The 21745-nt window shown below is 39.5% G+C and overlaps 1 protein-coding gene across 1 annotated transcript in view; it reads left to right on the plus strand.

Annotated features, from left to right (window-relative positions):
• Positions 1 to 21745, plus strand: part of LOC148372804 (gamma-aminobutyric acid type B receptor subunit 1-like) — a 211921-nt gene that overhangs the window by 122109 nt on the left and 68067 nt on the right. Inside the window, exons 10-12 of the mRNA XM_088327382.1 lie at positions 4564 to 4665; positions 8287 to 8352; positions 14248 to 14439. Of these exons, the coding sequence (XP_088183508.1) occupies positions 4564 to 4665; positions 8287 to 8352; positions 14248 to 14439 (360 nt within the window). The remainder of the gene's footprint in view (positions 1 to 4563; positions 4666 to 8286; positions 8353 to 14247; positions 14440 to 21745) is intronic.

A 21745-nucleotide genomic window follows, 5' to 3' on the forward strand; every position in this document is an offset into this window, starting at 1 on the left:
TACAAAACTACTGTAAATTCCGGACTATAGAGCGCACCTGATTATAAGCCGCACCCACCACATTTTAAGAGGAAAACCGATTTTGGACTTAAGCCGCACCTGTATATAAGCCGCATGCGAACCCAAACCCGACTTTAAGTCCCGCGATTGAAACTAAATGTCCTTCATTAAAGTACACAGTCGAACAATAACAGCTGGCAAAATGAACGGAGAACGATACCGGTACTTAAAGTTTGATGCAGACCTGCAGAGTCCGGGTCCCGTTAAAAGTTATCCAAGGAAAAAAAGTGTATATTTCCAAAGGTTAGGGTGGGAAAAATACATTTCCACTATTGTCCGCTGCGTCCACAAACAGGTCACCCCCTGTTTGTTCCGCCCTTCCTTTTTCATTCGCCCGTGCAAAACATATCAGAATAAGTGTCTAAAATAAATACTAATAAATACATTACAAAAACAGTTGCAAATACATATTATACATGGGTTACACATGTTTACAAAGAAAGACGGTACACCGAGAGAGTTTTCAAAGCTTTAATAATAATAATATAACTTTCATCCCAAACGGTGCCTGTGACAGGGCAGTTAATGGTAGCAACAAGCTAGCAACACGCTCGTAACACAGTAAACGGGTCTGGTAAAAAAAAAACATACCGTACTTGTAAAAATCACGGTAAACCGTCCGGACTGCTCGATTGCTTTTAGCTTGAAAGCTGCGTCATGTGCCTTTCTTTTTGCATTTTGCATGATGACGGTATGTTTACGCTAATTTCATTTATGCACAAGCCAAGAAGTTGCAGTCTTCTTCGGCGCATATATTCCACCGGTCTAAATCTTACCTTTTGTACTCGAGCGCCGCTGGCGGCCGTTAGAAAATTACATGAATTGGCCGCATCACTGAATAAGCCGCAGGGTTGAAAGTTTGGGAAAAAAGTAGCGGTTTATAGTCCGGAATTTACGGTAGTTAGTTGCAGCCCCAGCCAAGATGGGAGAAAACAGTAGAACTAGCAGGAAAACGACTAAAAATCCGCGGACGGCGTCGCTGAGAAAAAAAAACAATCATTAACCTCCATTACAGAAGAGCATGTTGAGCTCCTTCGTACGTATCGACCCGTGCGATTGATGCGCTTTCGCCACCGATTTTCTGAAACACACGTTGAAAAGGAGTCCGATAATTACGATTGCGGGAGAGAGCGACGCGGCGGATGCGGTAAACAAACACGAGAGACGCTCGATGGCTTATTAAACGGTACAGTTTGAAGAAAACCACATCAACGTGACCCGCCAGGAAATAGGGATCCAAATATGAGCGCGTTCAAGCGTCGGTTTGGGGGTCGGAAACGAGTGCTCGGTCGCCGATTCGTTAAATTGTCATTAAATCGTGATGGAGCCTCCGACGAGATCAAGGCTCATCGAAAACTCGGCGATATCGTTTTTATGATCTATAATTTTCTTTTCATCTCCCGAGAGAACGCTCTCCTTTGCTTTATCTGGGGCATGTTGCATGCCATGTCAAAATAAGAACAGCACAGTGGCTACCCTTCATGCTTAATTCATTTATTTTCCCCTTTTTTTTAATTATTGTGTATGACTCCATAACAAATCATTAGTGTCATTGTTAAACCTTCGAGGGTCGATGACATGGTTTTGCAAATTACCGTGAATAATAAATTGCACTGATCCAGTGAATTTACTTTCATTTTGAGGAATCATAAAATCTTCTAAATTTAAATATTTAACACATTCAGTGCCGTAACGTTTAAATATGTTTTCAGAAGTTTTGTCCCTGAGCGCCATTACGTAAACATCCATTTTGTTTTGTTTTATTTTTAAAAAACTATCCTAAAAGTTTGTGGTGCTGATCAGGAAGTATCAAGCCTCTGGGAATAATTTCAGTATGATAATATCACCCAGAGTGACTCAGTCAAAAATGTAGGTGTGTCACGAGGTGGAAGGGGTGACCGGACCAGAACGGAGGCAGGAAGGGAGAACTCAATTGCGTACGATCAAAGCTTTTATTTACCAAAATAAAAGTTGTCCAATCTCCTCTCTGCATATATTTTGGGGCGACGCCCAACGACGTCCTCTCCAAAACCTCTATCCAGCGATTGAGAGTGTGTGGGCGACCGAGTGACCGAAATAGTGAAATCCTGTCAGTGGAAACATCGGGCGCTAAAAACTTCTTGGAAAGTTCATGCATACATTCTTCAAATACAATGTTATTTTTGTGAGCAAAATTCCTTTGTGTTTATAGAAAGCATTGTTTAGATATTGGCTGTATCAAAATGCCGCCAAAATTCTTGAAACTCATTATTTTTCTCGGAAGTCTTCTTCTCAGTCTTCTGCAGGATTCAGTGCTGGACAAAGGACTGGTATGAAGCGGGGATTTGGGGAAATTTTCACTGAATTACTTTTTGTTTTTTATAGGCCGCTGTTATCTGCCCCTGTAGTGTATGAATAATTGTCAGCCACTTTGAAAGCACATTTTGTGAAACCATAAAGCCTAGTTCTGTATTCAAGCAATATATTCTGTTTATTGCCTATATCGCGGTTTACTTTTTACGTATTCCCTATTTTTTTGATTTTCATTGTACATTTTGTTCTGCATTCAGAATGGCTAACAGTCAGTTACTCCCACCGTTTACCCACGCTTCACTAAATTCTTCACTATGACATTCAGAGCACCGGGCAGAAATCACATTGCGTCAACACCCCCTGTGTGCCTTCGCAATGCTTTGTTTTGATTAAACAATCTGATTCCTTATTTATACAAAACTAAATAAAAATGCAATCCAAAACAAATTAGGCAGTGTGCTCAGTCAGTGGAGAATTAAATCCATGAACAAACCTCTCCATTTTGAGGGACAAATAAAAAATCAATTAAAATCAAGTAAATAATGGCATCCCTGTAAAAAAAAGAACAGGCTCACTGGCAGCAGTAGAATAGTAAATAAAACAAATACGATGTGTTTTAGTACATTCAGTGGTCAACTACAAAGTCTGTAACAAAAGTACTGAACTATTCTCAACAGTTTGAAATCAAACGATTTTAACAATTGATATTTGTTCTCCGGACTGCTTGCATTTTATTTCAGGCACAGTCTCGCATAACCCTAACGCTTTTTTACAGCAAAATATACTCATAAAAAATGTACAATCATGACCGTTAAAACCGTATCGGCTCGAACGTTACTTGAAACTTACCGGGGCCAGAAATAATTTATATACTTTTTAAATAAATAACTTCTGTACTGTCGAATTATAAATTTCAAAATAACCTTGCTGTTTGATTGCACTACTGTATGGATTAAGGTACTGATCTGTTTTACTTTACATGATACTTTGTCGCCAACATGTGGAGGTTTTGGAATGCATTCACCTTCCGAATCTGTGCTGCATAAACCATACACTTTTCCATTAGAAAACGTTTTTTTTTTTTAAAGTGACTAGGAGCCAACTGAGAGCGCTGTATGTGGCTACAGAGCAAGTTTAGCTGGTGGAGAGGTCCACCTTTGTTAGCAATAGAAAGCATCTTCCTCCTTTTAGTCAAGTCAAGTCATGTTTATTTGTTTAGCCCTTAATCACAAAGAGTCTCAAAGGGCTGCACAGACCACAGATTATTGCAAACCACAGACTATTATTACACCATCACCTGATCTAAAACCTACATGAGGGCGAATGCAGAACACAATACATGATGAAATAGTAGCAAAACTGTGATACTACAAGGGATTACTCCATGTTTTTATTGCCTGTATCCAGGCTAAAATGCTCCCCAACTTTAAAAGTTTTAGTGCGTGTAATGGATGTTGACGCTGGAATTTGTGTATGCTTATGTAAGCACTTGAGACAGAGACACTATTGCACATGTGCAACTCTTAGCATGTCACGACCAGAACGGAGTCAGGACCAAATTGCATAACGTTAACCACAAGTTTTATTGATAGAAAGAGGAAGGGCATTGCCTGCGATCCGGTGCTCGCTGGACGCGGGAAGCAAGCCGTTCACACATTCAGATCTTAATCCAAGTATGGAAGTGAATCTTCCATCGCGGGAGATGGCGGTGTCAAGGACGGAAAAACAGGTCGATAGCCGGGACAGGAGAGCAAACGGTCGGGATCAAAAACAGGTCAGAACGGGGAGATCAGGAACAGACGGGTGGAAAAACGGGTGCATAAACGGGACAGGCGGAAGTCAGGGTCAAAATGCTTGCCTTGTAACATCAGAGATTCGCTGACGGACTGACAACCGGAGAGCGACAGGAGTGGGCTTAAAAAGGAACAGGGAACCAATCAGGTAGCCCGCAAGATTTTACTAAAGTAGAGATGTCTTAGAGTGTTGAATAAACGTTTCTGGCAACAATAGTAGATAATGAATTACATTTTTTGAGAATTTCTGTCATCGATTTTTGGCGACCATGACTATTCTTTGCAGCCCTATAAATGATGGACTATTTTATTCCCACCGGCGCTGTCGGTGGCATTTTACTTTCTTCTCCCTTATTACACGCCGTCTTTGGTGCTCGCTTTGATGTTTTCTCCTATCTTTGCTGTATCTGTCCATCAGACTCTGGACGACCTGGAGCAGCGAGTCAAGGAGGCCGGCATCGAGATCAGCGTCCGCCAGAGTTTCCTAACCGACCCGGCTGTGGCTGTCAAAAACCTGAAGGTGCTTTGATTAAAAATTCACCTCAGCTGTCAAAGACCCCTCCGCCCCCCATCCCTTTCTCTTCTCTCTCGCCCCCATCGGCACCCTCCTAACATCCTTCCTTCCAGGCGCTCTCATCACAGCTGCAAATATCATTAGCATGGACGCCAGTTGGCAGAAATTAATGTGCAGCGTTAATGAGATACTCCTGAGCTTCTGGGAAGCTGAAGGTCACGGGCGTCGTATGTGCTCTTCGTAGTCATCTTGTGTTGGTTTTTCCACGTAGTCCTCCGGTGCTAAGACTGAACCATTCGAGAAAGAGAAATGCGTCACAAGCAATGTTCCCTGTAATTTTCCACGGGTCTGAGGGTTCACACAAAGTCGGTGAGCAACGCTTGAAACAACAGTGAGCAACCGTAATCCCAAGTGTGGCATGATAATTCATTATCAAACATGTCCAAAACTTGACATCACGTTACATTTTGCAATGCAAAATTATTTTTCTCTTTTGAATGAATTGACTCATGTACAATTGCAAAGGTTGTACGGCCTACAAACGTCGTTTGTTCTTACAATACTTTCACAAGATATCCATTTCTTTTTATTTCCTGATATATTTTGTCGCATACTATTAACATTTTTGGGGCTTATTTAGTCGGTTGTAAGATACAGAACTGTACTTAATCACATTTTTTAGTGGAATTCCATTGTTTCAACAAGATTCACTTGATATAATTAGAAATTATTTGAATGCAACACAAACTTTCCTTTTTTTTCCCGTGTTTTTTTCTACTTTTTTTTTAAATTTCTCTAAAAAAATCTCACTGTGTTTATTTTTTCCGAGCTGTTTCTTTTTGTTCTCTATTTACTTTTTTCCTACATTTCTTTCTTTTCTTTTTTTCTGGATTTTTTTTCTAAATTTTTCCTTCTTTTTTTCTCTTCCTTTTGTTTCTTGCTTTTCACAACTTTTTCATTTTGGTATTTTTTTCTTTTTTGTTCTATTCCCCCCTTCCTTTTAGTCATTTTGTGCATAATTTTACATAATATTTGGTCATGTTGGGATGAAAGAAGCAAAAACAACCTGAAGAGCCGTATAGGACCCGAAAGAGCCGGTTCCTTTTAGTGAGCCGAGCTGAAGAAGCCGGTTCTCAACAAACTCTTCTAACTTTACTCAACTTCCTTCTACTTCGACTCGACTTCAAAATATCGCATTTAGGACACAACGTCAGGGGAACCCGTGTATTTGTACCTTCATGCACTGTAACTTTGACCTAAGTCGCTTCTTAATTAGCAATTTTGAGCCCTCATTTTTGTGCGCCGGCTAGATTTTCTCGTGCGCTGAGAATGTGCGAGCAGTGCGCAATTGCACACGCGCACACCTTAGAGGGAACACTGGTCACAAGGCACCTGAAGGCTGACTGACAGAAGATCGGAAAATGATGGCGAAAGGCTCGATGTGGGAGCGATTACCGGGTTCTGGTCCATCGAACCGAAAAAGCCTGTCAAGCACATTTTGTCACTCTTCCCGGATTGACCTGAGAGGCAGAAAAACCCAAAGGGTATCAATGGCGTGAAGATAAAAAAGCTTGTTTGGCTACAGTGCCTTGCATAAGTATCAAACCCCCTGATACCTTTTGGAAATATCGCCATATTTCAGGCTTTGAATTTATGGCATACCTGTCAACCTGTACGTTTTTGCCATACAAAGTACGTTTATTATGCATTTTAAGACGTGTACGACGTACAAGAAAATCTGTATGGAAAAACGCAAATATGTGAATAATGGGTACCATCCGGTATACACCGACTATCACCAAACGGCAAATCAATCAAGTCAAACTTACGAAAGATTACGCTAACATGAACATGTAAATATAAAAAAAAAGAATTATGAATATGAATTCTTACCTTTGTGGTGGACGGCGGGGAGAGAAAAATCATCAAAAGTTTTTCAACCTCTTCCAAAACTTGCGGCAGTTGCTTGCTTATAGCGCTAACTTCCTTAGCCGCATCACTCGATTTCACAGCCTCCTTATTCTTTACTATCGTACTGATAGTAGATTTAGCCATGCTGTATTCACTAGCAAGATTGGAAATTTGTACACCTCTTTCATATTTAGCTGTTACGTCTTTCTTAAAGGCAATAGTTGGACAAACAACTTGGTTTTTTTTTTCCACCTTCTTCGGAGGCATAATTAGGGGCTAAAACACCCGTACGCCGCTCAGCATCGCACCCTAGCTTACCGGCGTTCGAACTCCGATTTTTTGACCGAACAGCGAAGCAAGAATTTCTCGCAATTTTTGGTCGAACACCGATTTGTCCGAACTGAGAGGCGTTCGAAAACCGAGGTTCCACTGTATATACAAATTCCTCGACTTATTCTTTTAAAAAGCACGATTTTTGGTAGTTGATAGATATTTTTTCTTTATTATTAAAATATTGTTTCTTGTAAGAATTTTTATTTTTTTACACTAGGAAGTGCTGAATAACACACACACACACACACACACTGTCCCTTGAAACAATTCCCATTTCACTCAGTTGATTAAATATTTGTTATTGAACTTATTTTGAAAAAAATACAAAAATAGTATTATTGTGATATATTTTGCATTGATTGCCCTTTTTATGTTTTTATTTTATTTGTATTTAAGAAAATAAAATACACACAGTTAAAATAAATGAAAGGCATTTTATATACACCACCAACACTCATTTCTGACTCAGTGTCTTACAAATGTTGTTATCATTCATTTATTTACTGCAAACTACTTAAAAAACGCATTTATAGAAAAAAACATTTCAAATGTGAAATTAAAAATTTAACAAATGGTTAATTATCTAATGTTTAACACAAAATACAACAGGTGCTCTGGATTTGGTTTTCATGAGTTTACACAAGCGGGTCAGAACAAACAAATTTTTCACATTTCACGACACAAATGAGGGAAATGCATTCATCATTATATTTAGCCTTTTAAAACTCACAAAATAATTGTTGTAGTGAGATTATGTTGTTAACTCATTCAGTGCCATTGCCGTATTTTTACGTTATTTAGGGTTTGTTGCATTGGGAAAAAAAGATATTGAAAGAACACTGACCCTATTCATGAATGATGCATGAATTTTCCAGCGCTCAATTTTTCCGGTAGCGTGATCACACGATTTTGGTCACTATGGGGCTGTCCTTACTCTGTCAATCGCCGAATAGAGCAATGAAATTAACACAAAGAGGTGGGGGCTCCTCAATGTGCGAACAAACATCTGATAAATGATTAAACACACAGAAATCATTCCCAGAGGTTTGATATTAACTTACCGGTAGCGCCAAAGCCATTGGAATCTTTTTTTTTTTTTTTTTTTTTTAAATAAACCCAAAAAAGGTATTGTTTACGTTTTAGCACTTTGGGACATTGCTTCTGAAATCATATTTATATGTTTTGGCGCTGAATGAGTTAATTGCATTAGTATCGTTTCACTTAATGGTACCTCTTTTTTCTCCCATGAAATACCTATCCCATTCGTCTTTTTTTCAAATCAAAAAAATTAATGAACCTAAGTTTAAATCACAATATTATTGTGAACATTATTATTTTCATTTAATTTACTGTTTTCTTCTCTTATTTCTTTCTTGTTCTCAGCGTCAGGACGCCAGAATCATCGTAGGTCTGTTTTATGAGACCGAAGCCAGGAAGGTGTTTTGTGAGGTGAGTGCAGATTCTATTCTTCTCAATTAATCTCAATAGAAACAAATTATCCAGATGTGTATATTTAAGAAACAAATCCAGGCTAGAATCTGAATGGATAATTTTTTTGTGTTTGCATGTAGTAAAGGCAATAGAGGAGATTGAAAGGCTATCAAATAACATTAAATAACAACAGCATCCCTGTCAACTTATAGGTTTTCCTCATATTTTAAACATTTTTAATTATTCGAATACAATGTTTGTACTGGAAGTTTTATAATTATTATTCTTTTTAAAACCAATTATATAAAACCAATTATATTTTGTGAGACCGATCTCGTCTTGGCCATTTCAACTCTAATCTGGAACGTTTCGGTTAATATTGTCTCAATATTCTACACACCGTATTTTCCGCACTATAAGGCGCACCGGGTTATAGGGCGCACCCCGAAAAAATAGTTTTTGGTCCTATATTTGACATACATAAGACGCACCGGATTATAAGGCGCTACAATGGGAACGTCGACAAAACAGTCAGATAGTTCAGTCAAACTTATCACCCCCTTAACATTCCGAAAGCTTGCAAAGAAGCAAATAAGTGTAGTAGACACGTGCGGATGCGGTGTCTGTACGATGTCACTCAAATGCATCGTTCCAAATATCATTGGAAGGTTAAAGTCTTGGGATTCAAGAAATGCCAACCATTCCTTAGTTTCTATTTTCTTTTTCGCTCGCAACTTTACTGTGCATATGACAATAAACACTTGGAATTGAGTTTAATTTAAAACTAGACACTCCATTCCAGCCATTATCTGCACCGCTTATCACAGAAACATCGAGTTCAGTCTGAAACAAGATACAAGGAAAATATATAGCCGGAGTAGCTCACCGAAGTCGTTGTGTTCAATAATGTGCAACCATGGTCCTCTTATATCCGTGAGTGTAGTAAATCCAGGAGAGTCAAATATTTACAAATACAGTACAGAATGGGAAAATACTGTTTTCTCTATGCCGTCAACCCAAGGTGCTATTCACGTTCATCTTTTTCGGCCAATTGCAGGCTTTGTTTTGCCGCTTTAGCCTATGCCAGCCTGTAAATGATAAAAAGGATCCGCCCCATTTACCTCCGAATAACTTTAGCCAATAGTGATCGATTCAAATGATGATTGACACATTGGTTAGCCAATGAAACGCCAGTAAATAAATCCCAGCATACACTGCGGACTACTTGGCGTTCGGGGGAAAATCTAGTCGGCGGCTGCTTGCCTTAGTTGCAAGACTTTGCGACTTAATATTGATCCATAAATAAGGCGCACTGTATTATAAGGCGCATGGTCAGCTTTTGAAAAAAATAAAGGCTTTTAGGTGCGCCTTATAGTGCGGAAAATACGGTAATTGTTCTTGTCGTGAGTAAATAGGCGCCACGTTCTGTTAGTACGGTTTATTTTTGCTTCATTAGGTGAATTGCAATAATTAACACACTCACTACCATTGAGAAGTATACAGTAATCCCTGGTTATTTCAGTCAATGGGGACCGGAACCCCCTGCAAAAAGTGTAAACCCTAGAAGTAGGGACGCCCCTCATAAAAGTGAGTAAATAGGTGCCGTGTTGTGCTAGTACGGTTTATTATTGCTTAATTAGGTGAATTGCAATAATTATGTCACTCGCTACTGGGGCGGCAGTAGCTCAGGAGGTAGAGCGCTCGTCTTTGATCAAGGGATCCCAGTTCAAATCCCGGCTCGTACGTGTTACATGTCGAAGTGTCCTTGGGTAAGACACTGAACCCCTCATACCCCCTATAAGCAGGTTAGCGCCTTACATGGCTGCAAGGCCGCTATTGGGAAATGTGGAGCACATTGTAAAGCGATTTGGGAAGCCATTGACTTGAAAAGCGCTATATAAATGCAGATCATTTCATTTCATTTACCATTGAGAATTATACAGTAATCCCCCGGTTATTGCAGTCAATGGGGACCGGAACCCCCTGCAGAATGTTAAAATCTCACTAAGTAGCTTCCCGTTTCCATAAAAGCCCCCAAGGGGCAGACTTACCTCGAGATGACTTCTTTACCAACTGAGAGTATACAACTGTAACAAAATAACAACTATAGATTTCCATTAAAAACACAGAACACTGATTTGCAGTTTAATAAATGGTCTTGGTTGCCATTATACAAAAGAGCTACTAAACTGAGAGCTTCTCCCTTTGGTGCAAGAAAGCGTTTTAGAGAGAGGCCTGCTAGCTGCATGCTAGCATTGGGTAACCTCGACTTCAGCCACGTCTCCACATTGATTTAAACACAACTGTCCCAAATGTAGATAAATAGATAGATAGATACTTTATTCATCCCTGTAGGGAAATTCACACTCAGTATCCTTGCGTTGAAAATAAAATCACAATAAAATAAAAGAAATAGAATGTGTCATAGTAGTCTGTAATAATAGTTTGCAAAAGTCTTTGATCTGTGCAGCCGTTTGAGACTCTTGTGAATGTAGTGGTTTCTCAAGAGTTGTATTGAATCTTGCATTTGTAAGATACAGGCTCCACATGGGTGGCTTAAGAGAGTAGTTAGCCTAGCCGTTGCAGTAGCCCCGACAATGCTTTCTCTCCCAACGCTGCCTCAGTCGCTTCTCGAACCCGATAACAATCCACGGAGCACCCTCTGTTGATCAACATTTGTTTACGCTCTTCTGACATTCCTCAGAGTCTTATTTAGCGCAGTTTGTTTTGGCCTAACACATTGACTTGTGCGCCCGCCCCACTGTTTGACCGACAGCATACACCAGCCTATCACAGTCACGCACACTAAACACACGAAGCTTTCCCTAACCTACCCCTCCGATAGCATTTGCCTACTGCGCCCTGTTTACTCGGGCAGAACACAATGCACAATACATTGATATCAACGACAACAAAGACAATTCAATTCAAAATCCGCAAAGCAGTGAACCAGCGATAACTCAGTCTCTGTATCTGTCAATGTTAGTGAATGAGTCAATGACAAAGATGTCTAGAACTTTCAATGGCAGTGAATGCGTTAATAAAGGGACATTTATTTATGGCTAAGCCCCGCCCCCTCTACTTACTCGGACACAAAAAGGGCCTGAACTGTGCACTGGAGGGTCAGAGTAATGATTTCATTGTTGAGAAGGTCTATGAAAAGCTCCATCTAGTCTAAGTCCAAGCCACTGAACTCCCAGTAAACAAACTTGATGTATAACGCAGCCAAAAGCTAACGTTAGCAAGCGTCAGCCTAATGTTAGAAATGCTAACGTTATAAATAACTTTCTATTTCTCTTCAGCGTCGTGACAATATGTTGCCTCAAATACTCTGTTGACTTACCTTAGAACAGATGTAGACATCTTTATTAACTTAATCCACGTTGAGTTGGTGCTGTGGTCGACGGATGACTTTATCCAAAGCAGATGCATGTCTTGATTAAGACATGGTTAAATTGAGTAAAAAATACCTCCCATTGCCCAGCCTCTCAGGATACCTTGTATCAGATTTGCATGTACTCCATGCACACCGCTTGACCATTTTAAAGTTTGAAATGTAAGAACACAAACACAAAAAATTAACAAAACTTGTTTCACGGACAGACTGAGGAGATAATTTCTTCTTCATGCCATGAGGCTCTTTAACTTCACCCGGGGGAGTAAAAGGCCTCATTAAACCCCACCCCCACATTTGCATATTACCCTATTTTCATTACAGTGTGTATTTTCCGTAGCACTATTTAAATACTCTCTATCGACACGTTATATTGGGTATTTTTGTTTTCTATATCTTTTATTTTATTATTTTATTTTTCAACACCAGGATACTGCTGGAATTGTGAATTTCCCTACGGGGATGAATAGAGTATCTATCTATCCATCTATCTATTTATCCATCTATCTATTTCGACATTTATCTATCTACCTATCTATCTATCTGTCTGTCTATCTATCTATCTATCTATCTATCTATCTATCTATCTATCTATCTATCTATCTATATCTATTTTGACATTTATCTTTCTATCTATGTATTTCAACATTTATCTTTCTATCTATCTATTTCGACATTTATCCATCTATCTATCTATTGAGACATTTATCCATCTATCTATCTATTGAGACATCTATCTATCTATCTATCTATCTATCTATCTATCTATCTATCTATCTATCTATCTATCTCGACATCTATTTCGACATTTATCTCTATCTATTTCGGGATTTATCTATCTATCTATTTCGACATTTATCCATCTATCTGTCTCGACATCTATTTCGACATTTATCTATCTATCTCGACATTTATCTATCTCTATCTATATCTATCTATCTATCCATCTATCTATCTATTTCGACTTCTATCTATCTATCTATCTATGTATTTTGACATTTATCTATCCATCTCGACATCTATTTCGACATTTATCTATCTATCTCTATCTATCTATCTTTCTATCTATCTATCTATCTATCTATCTATCTATCTATCTATCTATCTATCTATCTATCTATCTATCTATTTCGACATTTATCCATCTATCTATCTATTGAGACATTTGTCCATCTATCTATCTATTGAGACATCTATCTATCTATCTATCTCGACATCTATTTCGACATTTATCTCTATCTATTTCGGGATTTATCTATCTATCTATCTATCTATCTATCTATCTATCTATCTCGACATCTATTTCGACATTTATCTCTATCTATTTCGGGATTTATCTATCTATTTCGACATCTATCTATCTATCTATCTATCTATCTATCTATCTATCTATCTATCTATCTATCTCGACATCTATTTCGACATTTATCTCTATTTCGGGATTTATCTATCTATTTCGACATTTATCCATCTATCTATCTATCTATCTATCTATCTATCTATCTATCTATCTATCTATCTATCTATCTATCTATCTATCTATCTATCTATCTATCTATCTATCTATCTATCTATCTATGTATTTTGACATTTATCTATCCATCTCGACATCTATTTCGACATTTATCTATCTATCTCTATCTATCTATCTTTCTATCTATCTATCTATCTATCTATCTATCTATCTATCTATCTATCTATCTATCTATCTATCTATCTATCTATCTATCTATCTATCTATCTATCTATCTTTCTATCTATCTATTTCGACATTTATCCATCTATCTATCTATTGAGACATTTATCCATCTATCTATCTATTGAGACATCTATCTATCTATCTATCTCGACATCTATTTCGACATTTATCTCTATCTATTTCGGGATTTATCTATCTATCTATCTATCTATCTATCTATCTATCTCGACATCTATTTCGACATTTATCTCTATCTATTTCGGGATTTATCTATCTATTTCGACATCTATCTATCTATCTATCTATCTATCTATCTATCTATCTATCTATCTATCTATCTATCTATCTATCTATCTATCTATCTCGACATCTATTTCGACATTTATCTCTATTTCGGGATTTATCTATCTATTTCGACATTTATCTATCTATCTATCTATCTATCTATCTATCTATCTATCTATCTATCTATCTATCTATCTATCTATCTATCTATCTATGTATTTCGACATTTATCTATCCATCTCGACATCTATTTCGACATCTATCTATCTATCTATCTATCTATCTATCTATCTATCTATCTATCTATCTATCTATCTATCTATCTATCTATCTATAAAACTGCAATGCAATTGAATGCACATGCCGGCAGAGCTGGTATGGAGTCTGCTATGCGCACTGCGATTGGCTCATTGCGTTTGAGGGCGGGGCTTAGCCATAGATCAATTGGTTGAGGTTGACATGTATGCAACAGACTGTCATGTATTCATTCAAATATTGGAATTTAAGTTGTAAATGTAGTTCAACGCTTTTCCAGGTCTTCAAGGAGAAACTCTACGGGAAGAAGTACGTGTGGTTCCTGATCGGCTGGTATGCCGACAACTGGTTCAAGATCAAGGACCCGACCATCAACTGCACGGTGGAGAACATGACGGAAGCCGTGGAGGGTCACGTGACCACCGAGATCGTCATGCTCAATCCCGAGACCGTCAGAGGTGTTTCCAACATGGTAAGAATTTACAATGTGGGGCATAGTATTGAAAGGGGTTTCAAAAATACAGTCCTCGGGTAGGATCAGGCCCACTAATGGATTGAATGTGGCTCGTTTTAAAATGTACTCCTGATAGCGCCAGTGTTAACACTCTCTAAAACCAGGGTTTACAGTACTTTCCACCACTTTTGTATATTTTATACTTTTTGGTACTAGTATAGCCTGGGCGGGTGTTTTTATCCTTAAACCACGAGGGTTTTAGGCGCACCATTTCCTGTGGTGTGTCTTGGGCAAGTACAGCCTGGTGGCACCCATCCCTCTCCAGGCCAACATATGTTTCAGGACTTTTCAATACCTTTTAATTATTTTAAAACGTTTTGGGTACATCTTTCACTTTTTTACATTTGTTGCTGTATTTTTATTTTTTTATTACTCTTTAGTACTCTTTCATAGCATGTAGTTGTCACGACCAGCACACAGGGTAGACCCAATCGCGTAACGTTTACCACAAATTTTATTGAAGGAAAGAGGAAGGGCTGCGCCCACGATCCGGTTCTTGTTGGTCGCGGGAAGTATGTCGTACTTGGATTGTGATTCGAACACGGAAGTGGATCTTCCGTAGCGAGCAAGAGCGGTGTCAGGGACGGAAAAACAGGTCGGTAGCCGGGACTGGGAGGGCAAGGCGTGGTCGGGGACAGAAACGAGTCGTAAGCCAGAATGGGAGAGTAGACGTAGTCAGGGACAAAAGAGGTCGTTAGCCGGGACGGGAGAGCAGACGTGGTCAGGATCATAACAGGGCGTAGCCGGAGACAGATGGGAGCAAAAACGGGACAGGTGGGAGTCAGGGTCGAAAAAGGCTTGCCTAGTATACACTGAGGTTCGCAGACGGACTGACAACTGAGGACAGATATGACTGGGTTCAAATAGTAACAGGGAGCCAATCGGTACTTGCGGCGGTTGAGTCACACAGGTGAGTCACATCAGTAGTCTTGACAGTAGTACTTTTTCATAGTTCTCAGTTCTTCTTAATACATTGTAATGCTTTTAGAACTCTTCTCGATACCTTTTTCACATTTTGCATGAAATGTTTTTATACTACTTTTAAATATGTTTCAATACTTTTACAACTTGTTTTATATTTTCGATTAGTTTTTCACTTTTTAAACATTTTTGTTGTTTGTTTCTCTTAATACTTTTTACGACTTACAGGACTTTTTCATACGTTACACCATTTTGGTATATTCTCATATTTTCGACTCGTTTTTTTTTTTTTTTATCTCGACCATGTTTTTGCTCTCCTGTCCCGGCTATCGACCTGTTTTTCCGTCCTTGACATTGCCATCGTTCGCTACGGAAGATCCACTTCCGTGTTTGGATCATAATCCGAGCACGAGAGCAACTTGCTTCCTAGCGAACACCGGATCGAGGGCGCAACCCTTCCTTTTTCCTTTAATAAAACTTGTGGGAAACGTAACGCAATTGGGTCCTGTCTCCGTTCTGGTCCTGACATTTTTGAGGAATATCCCAAATCTATATTTACCTTGTGGGCAATGTTCCCTCTAAGCTGCGCGCGTGCGCAATCGTGCACTGCTTGCACATTCTCAGCGCACAAGAAAATCTAGCCAGCGCAATGTTCCCTCTAAACTGCGTGTGTCCGCAATTGCCCAGAGCTTTTCCACGCACTAGAAAATCTAGCTAGCTCACAAAAATCAGGGCTCGAAATTGCTAAATAATAAGCTAATTAAGTCAAGGTTACAGTGCATGAAGGTTAAAATAAAAGGGTTCCCCTGACGTTGTGTTCTAAATGCGTTTTTTTTAAGTCAGTGTCGAAGTAGAACGAAGTTGGGTAAAGTTAGTAGACTTTGTCGAGAACCGGCTTCTTCGGCTCGGCTCACTAAAAGGAACCGGCTCTTTTGGGTCCCAAATGGCTCTTCAGGTTGTTTTTGCTTCTTTCAATCCCTAGATGACCAAAAATTTTGCACAAAATGAGTTAAAGGAAGGGGTAATAGAACAAAAAAGAAAAAATAGCAAAATGAAAAAGTAGTGAAAAGCTGAGAAAAAAACAAAAGGAAGAGAAAAAAGATGGAAAAAAATCATAAAAAGTCAGAAAAAAACAAAAGAAAGAAACAAAGGAACAAAGTAAATAGAGAACAAAAAGAAAAAAATAACAGCTAGGAAAAAAATAAAGGAAATTAAAGGAATTTAAAAAAAATAGAAAAAAAAACAGGGAAAAAGAAAAAAAAGTTTGTGTTGCATTCAAATAATTTCCAAATATACCAAGTCAATCTTGTTGCCAACATTGTACTTCCACTAAAAAATGTGATTAAGTACAGTTGTGTATCGTGCAACCGAAATATTAGTATTATGCGACAAAAGATACCAGGAAAAAAAAAATGGAAATCTTGTGAAAGAATTGTTGTAAAAAAAAATTACGTTTGTAGGCCATACAACCTTTGCAATAATACATTAGTCAATTCATTCAAAAGTGAATTTTTTTTTTTTTTGCATTGCCGGAAACTCAGCAAAATGTAACGGGATGTTTTGGACATGTTTGATAATTCATTATCTTGCCACACTTGGGATTACGGTTGCTCACTGTTGTTTCAAGCGTTGCTCACCGACTTTGTGTGAACGCTCAGACCCGTGGAAAATTACAGGGAACATTGCTCGTGGGTATGTTGGAGGTGGAACCATTAAACATACCAGTTAATGATGGCAACATACATCAATTTCTACATTCTTACCGCCAAAGTCCATTATCACCTGTCGGTCATCTCACACGGCGATAAGCACCACACCAAACCGCGCCGTTAACGCAGTTTATTAAGGTTGCAGCCTAGTCCGGCCCCAGGACGAATTGGCGCTTTAATTGGATGGTTTGTCATAAAATGCGCGACATTATCGTTATTATTATGACACTCGGGCAGCATTTTAATGACTTGGCTATGACTTTGTCCTCCAGTAACAGTCTGGACGGTTTGTGACATTAATGGAAGCAAAATGAACGCTGGGATTCTGCTCTTATCAGAAACTCCAGGGTGATGCTGACAAGTTAGCATAGTAGTCGCTGCCGCTAGCGATTATTAATCTATTCTTACAAAATAAGAAATTTTACGAGTAATGTGCCAATTTTAAAGGTGCCTGCGATGTGGTTTTCCAGCTCATTTTTAGTGTCGCCAGGTTTTTTTCTTTCTTTTCGGAAGAAGACTTAATTCATATGGTAATAAGGATGTTTAACTTGCCACCTATTGCCTGCCGGGACTGCTATTAGTTTTGTGATTCTACGAAAAAAAACAAGGATGTATACAGTATTATACAGTCCCGTGAAATGTATTGTATTTGCCCTCTTCCTGATTTGTGTTTTTGCATATATACCATCTAAGGGGTTTTATGATAGATAGATCGATAGATAGATAGATTGATAGATAGGTAGATACTTCCATCAGTATCCTTTTGTTGTTTATTAACAGGATGACCTCGGGGTTCTGTGTTGTAGTTTAGCAACAGCGGAGTGGATGACATCACACGCTAGGCCAAAAGTTCGACATCCCTGCAGCAGAAGGAAATCTTGTGCCCAGGGTTACACTACCTCGTGTTCACATAGATAGCGAGTCCAACTCCTCTCCGCTTCCCGCAGGCTTTTGTGTCTCTGTCTGCCCTAACAGCGCTGAAGCCGGGTAGCTCGACGTTCGCGTCCGGGATGCTAAATGTGAGCCACGTTTCTGTAAAACACAGCAAAATGCACTCCCTGTACGCTTTGATGTTTTTCACCAGCAGATTCAGTTCGTCGGTCTTATTCGGAAGATAGTTCGCATTTACCATGATTACGGACGGTACCAAAGGCTTATGTCATCGAACCAGTTTTAATATCACACAGAGAAATACGCAGTTTGAAAATGTTGATTCCATTTATTAAGGCACAAAATCATAACCTATCCCGCCCTATTTGAAAAAGGAATTGCCCCTTGAACCTAATAGCCCTTGGCTGCGATAACAGAAATCAAACGTTTACAATGATGAGTAGGGAGTCTTTCCACAATGCTGTGGAGGAATTTTGGCCCATTCTTCTTTGCAATTTTTTTTTCAAATCTGCCATAGAGTTTTCCAGCATACAGCATCAATTGGATTAAATTCCAGAATTTGACCCGACCACTCCAGAACTGTCATTTTGTTAATTTTTCAGCCATTCAGTGGTGGACTTGCATCAAATCATTGTCCTGCTGTGCAGTGTCTTTCATATATATTATGAACACTGACCTTCACTGAGGCCAGTGAGGCCTGCAGTTCTTTGGATAATTTTTGAGGTTCAATTACAACCTCCTGGATGAGCCGTTGTTGTTTTTTTCTGAACTTAATTTTTAATGTGCTTTTTTGTTTCTTTTTTTAACACACAACAAACAAAGAACAAAGGGGGGGAACAAAAACAAAACAAAAAACAAAAAAAACAGTATGGCAGTGTTGGGGAATATCTTCCTTGTTCAAATCATTCTTCAAAGCCCAGACTTCACTGTTTGTAAATGGTGTCCTAATTCTGCCTATTGTTTATCCATTTTTCCCATTCGTCCATAAATTTGGTCTCCTGTATTGCGAAATGTGGTTCTCTCTATTACAAATATTTCCTTCACAGTGCACACCCACTGCTTCACGGTTGTTGTTACTTTTTTGCTAGCGGTCAGCAAATTTTTAACCAGGTCCTCATCCTTTCTCTGTAATATGTCAGAGCAGGGGTCGGGAACCTTTTTGACCGAGAGAGCCATAAAAGCACAATTTTTAGAAATTTGTTTCAGTGAGAACCATATCATATGTTTTAAGACTGAATTCAATTAAATGTGAGCATAAAAAGCTTCTTAATTTATTATTTTAAATAATGTTGTTATAATACTCACCATTAATGCGACTTCTGGTGCTACATGGATTTGCTGATGGTTTTGTAGTTTGGTTGGTACTTGGTGAGTTTAAGCTTCATGCAGGCATTGAGGCTTTCATCCGTTAAACGTGATGGTAGGTTGGACTTGGATGTTTTTGAGATGTGAAAATGACCGCTCACATGAATACGTCGATCCAAACAATACACCAATACTCACACGCCTCAGTGTGTGGTATGTGACTGGAAGCGCAGTCCAAGTTTTGAGAATCAGCTCGTCTTCGGGTTGAAGTTTGTTCATTTCTGTCCACGTGTACTTGCTCGCCAACTCCGCTTTCTGTCGTGCAGTTCTTTCCAACTCTTCATTCGGTGATTTGAACTTGTTCATCCACATCTTCAATGCATGGCGCGTGTCGAAGTGCCGCTTTACATTCAACCGTTTCATCGATACAATTTTGTCATTGCAAATTAGGCATACCTCTCCACAAAGGCAAATTCTTCGGTCCATTCGTCCTGAAATGTACAATATTCATCATCTTTTTTTTCCCGTTTCGCCATCTTCTCTGTCGAAGGGTTAGCTTTGAGCTAATGACCAACAGCCAAGTGCCAAGGGACGCAAAAGGGGGCGTGTACCTGTGCCCCCAGCAACGGCCCAGTATTGGCCAAGGTAGGGTATTATCATCCAATTAAAATAATAGACAATCGCTCATGCAACCGGAACTCTGCACAAGACACGAGCAGTAGAAAATCGATGGATGGATTTAAACAAATGATAATTTTTTTTTGAACCCCAACCTCAGATTTGCGAGCCATATATTATCATCGAAAGAGCCACATCTGGCTCGCGAGCCATAGGTTCCCGACCCCTGTGTTAGAGTAATCTTAGTTAGTTGACACTTCTGAGAAAGTTTGCCGCTGTTCCCATTTATGGATTTATGGATAATGGCTCTGACAGCTGGAGCCACACTGTCTCAGAAATGTCTTTGTGACTTTTTTTCTGGACTGATAAAATTTCTTCTGGAATTTCCCTTAAATCAGTGTCATGTCAATTATTTTCTCAAAATTTTGTAGCCTACTCCAACACAGGTGTGGCCTGTGGAATTGAACTCACCTTTCCAAAAACTGTGGTTACTCACAGTACAGGTAGAGCGCTCGTCTTGGGATCAAGGGATCCCAGTTCGAATCCCGGCTCGTCCGTGTTACATGTCGAAGTGTCCTTGGGTAAGACACTGAACCCCTAATACCCCCAATAATCAGGTTAGCGCCTTACATGGCTGCAAGGCCGCTATTGGGAAATGTGGAGCAAGTCATTGTCTTGAAAAGCCCTATATAAAAAGTCGTGAGAGGGGGAAATAAAGGGAGAAGAAGAAAGAAATCCAAAGAGAAATAGAAAAACAAAAGGAGAGAAAAGAGGAAAAAGCGCGAAGGGTAAAAAAAGGGAAAGAGAAAAGAGAGAAAAGGAAAAAAGGAAGTTAGAGCAAAAGAGGTTAAAAGACACAGAGCGAGAACAAGACAAAGAGCAACAAAGGAAGAGAAAAAGAGAGACACAGAGAGTGAAAGAGACAGAGACATAGTGGGAGAAAAGGGGTGGAAAAAAGAGAGAGGGAGAGAGAAATAAATACAAGTACAGTGTCTTTGTGAGAGGCACCTGGCTTTGGCAACATCGAGTTGACATATTTCAACCTGCAGCTTGTTTTTCTCTTGCGCTTCTCTGAGTGTTGTCTCGCGGGCCGGATTCAATCCCTTAGCTGGCCTGATCTGGCCCGCGGGCCGCCTGTTTGACACCTGTGTACTAGGGGAATAAAAGGAAATAAAACAGACAAAATTACAATAAAGCGAGATGTAGTCCCTCTCAAACACTATTGGAACGGCACCAGTTGTCTGAACTGGAAGAAGGAATCAAGCAGGGCATTATCGCCATATGCTGTTAGAGAGTGTAATTGACCCATAGTGTTTATTTTTTAGCATCATTTGCCCGTGACCCTGTCAGGACCAGAACAGAAACAGGACCCAATTGTGTAACGTTTCTCACAAGTTTATTAAGATAGAGAGATGATAGAGAGCGCTCACGATCCTCTGCTCGCTAGACGTAGGAAGAAAGTCGCTCTCGCAAACGGATTGTGATCCGAATAAGGAAGTGGATCTTCCTTAGAGGGTGATGGCAGTTTCAGGGGCGGAAAAACAGGTCGATAGCCGGGACAGGAGAGCAAAAACGTGGTCTGGAAACGAGTCATAAGCCAGGACGGGAGAATAGACGTGGTCGGGATCAAAAATGGGTCGTAAGCCGGGACGGAAGATCAGGCGTGGTCGGGATCATAACAGGTTGTAGCCGGGGACAAACGGGAGCAAAAAACATGACAGGTAGGAGTCAGGGTCGAAAAAGGCTAGCCTTGTATACACGGAGGTTCGCAGACGGACTGACAAAAGGGGACTGACAGGAGTGGGTACAAGTACTGATCG

The sequence above is a fragment of the Urocampus carinirostris genome, chromosome 2 (genome assembly GCF_059441175.1).
Source record: "Urocampus carinirostris isolate Australia breed hairy pipefish chromosome 2, RoL_Ucar_1.0, whole genome shotgun sequence".
NCBI classification, from domain to species: domain Eukaryota; kingdom Metazoa; phylum Chordata; class Actinopteri; order Syngnathiformes; family Syngnathidae; genus Urocampus; species Urocampus carinirostris.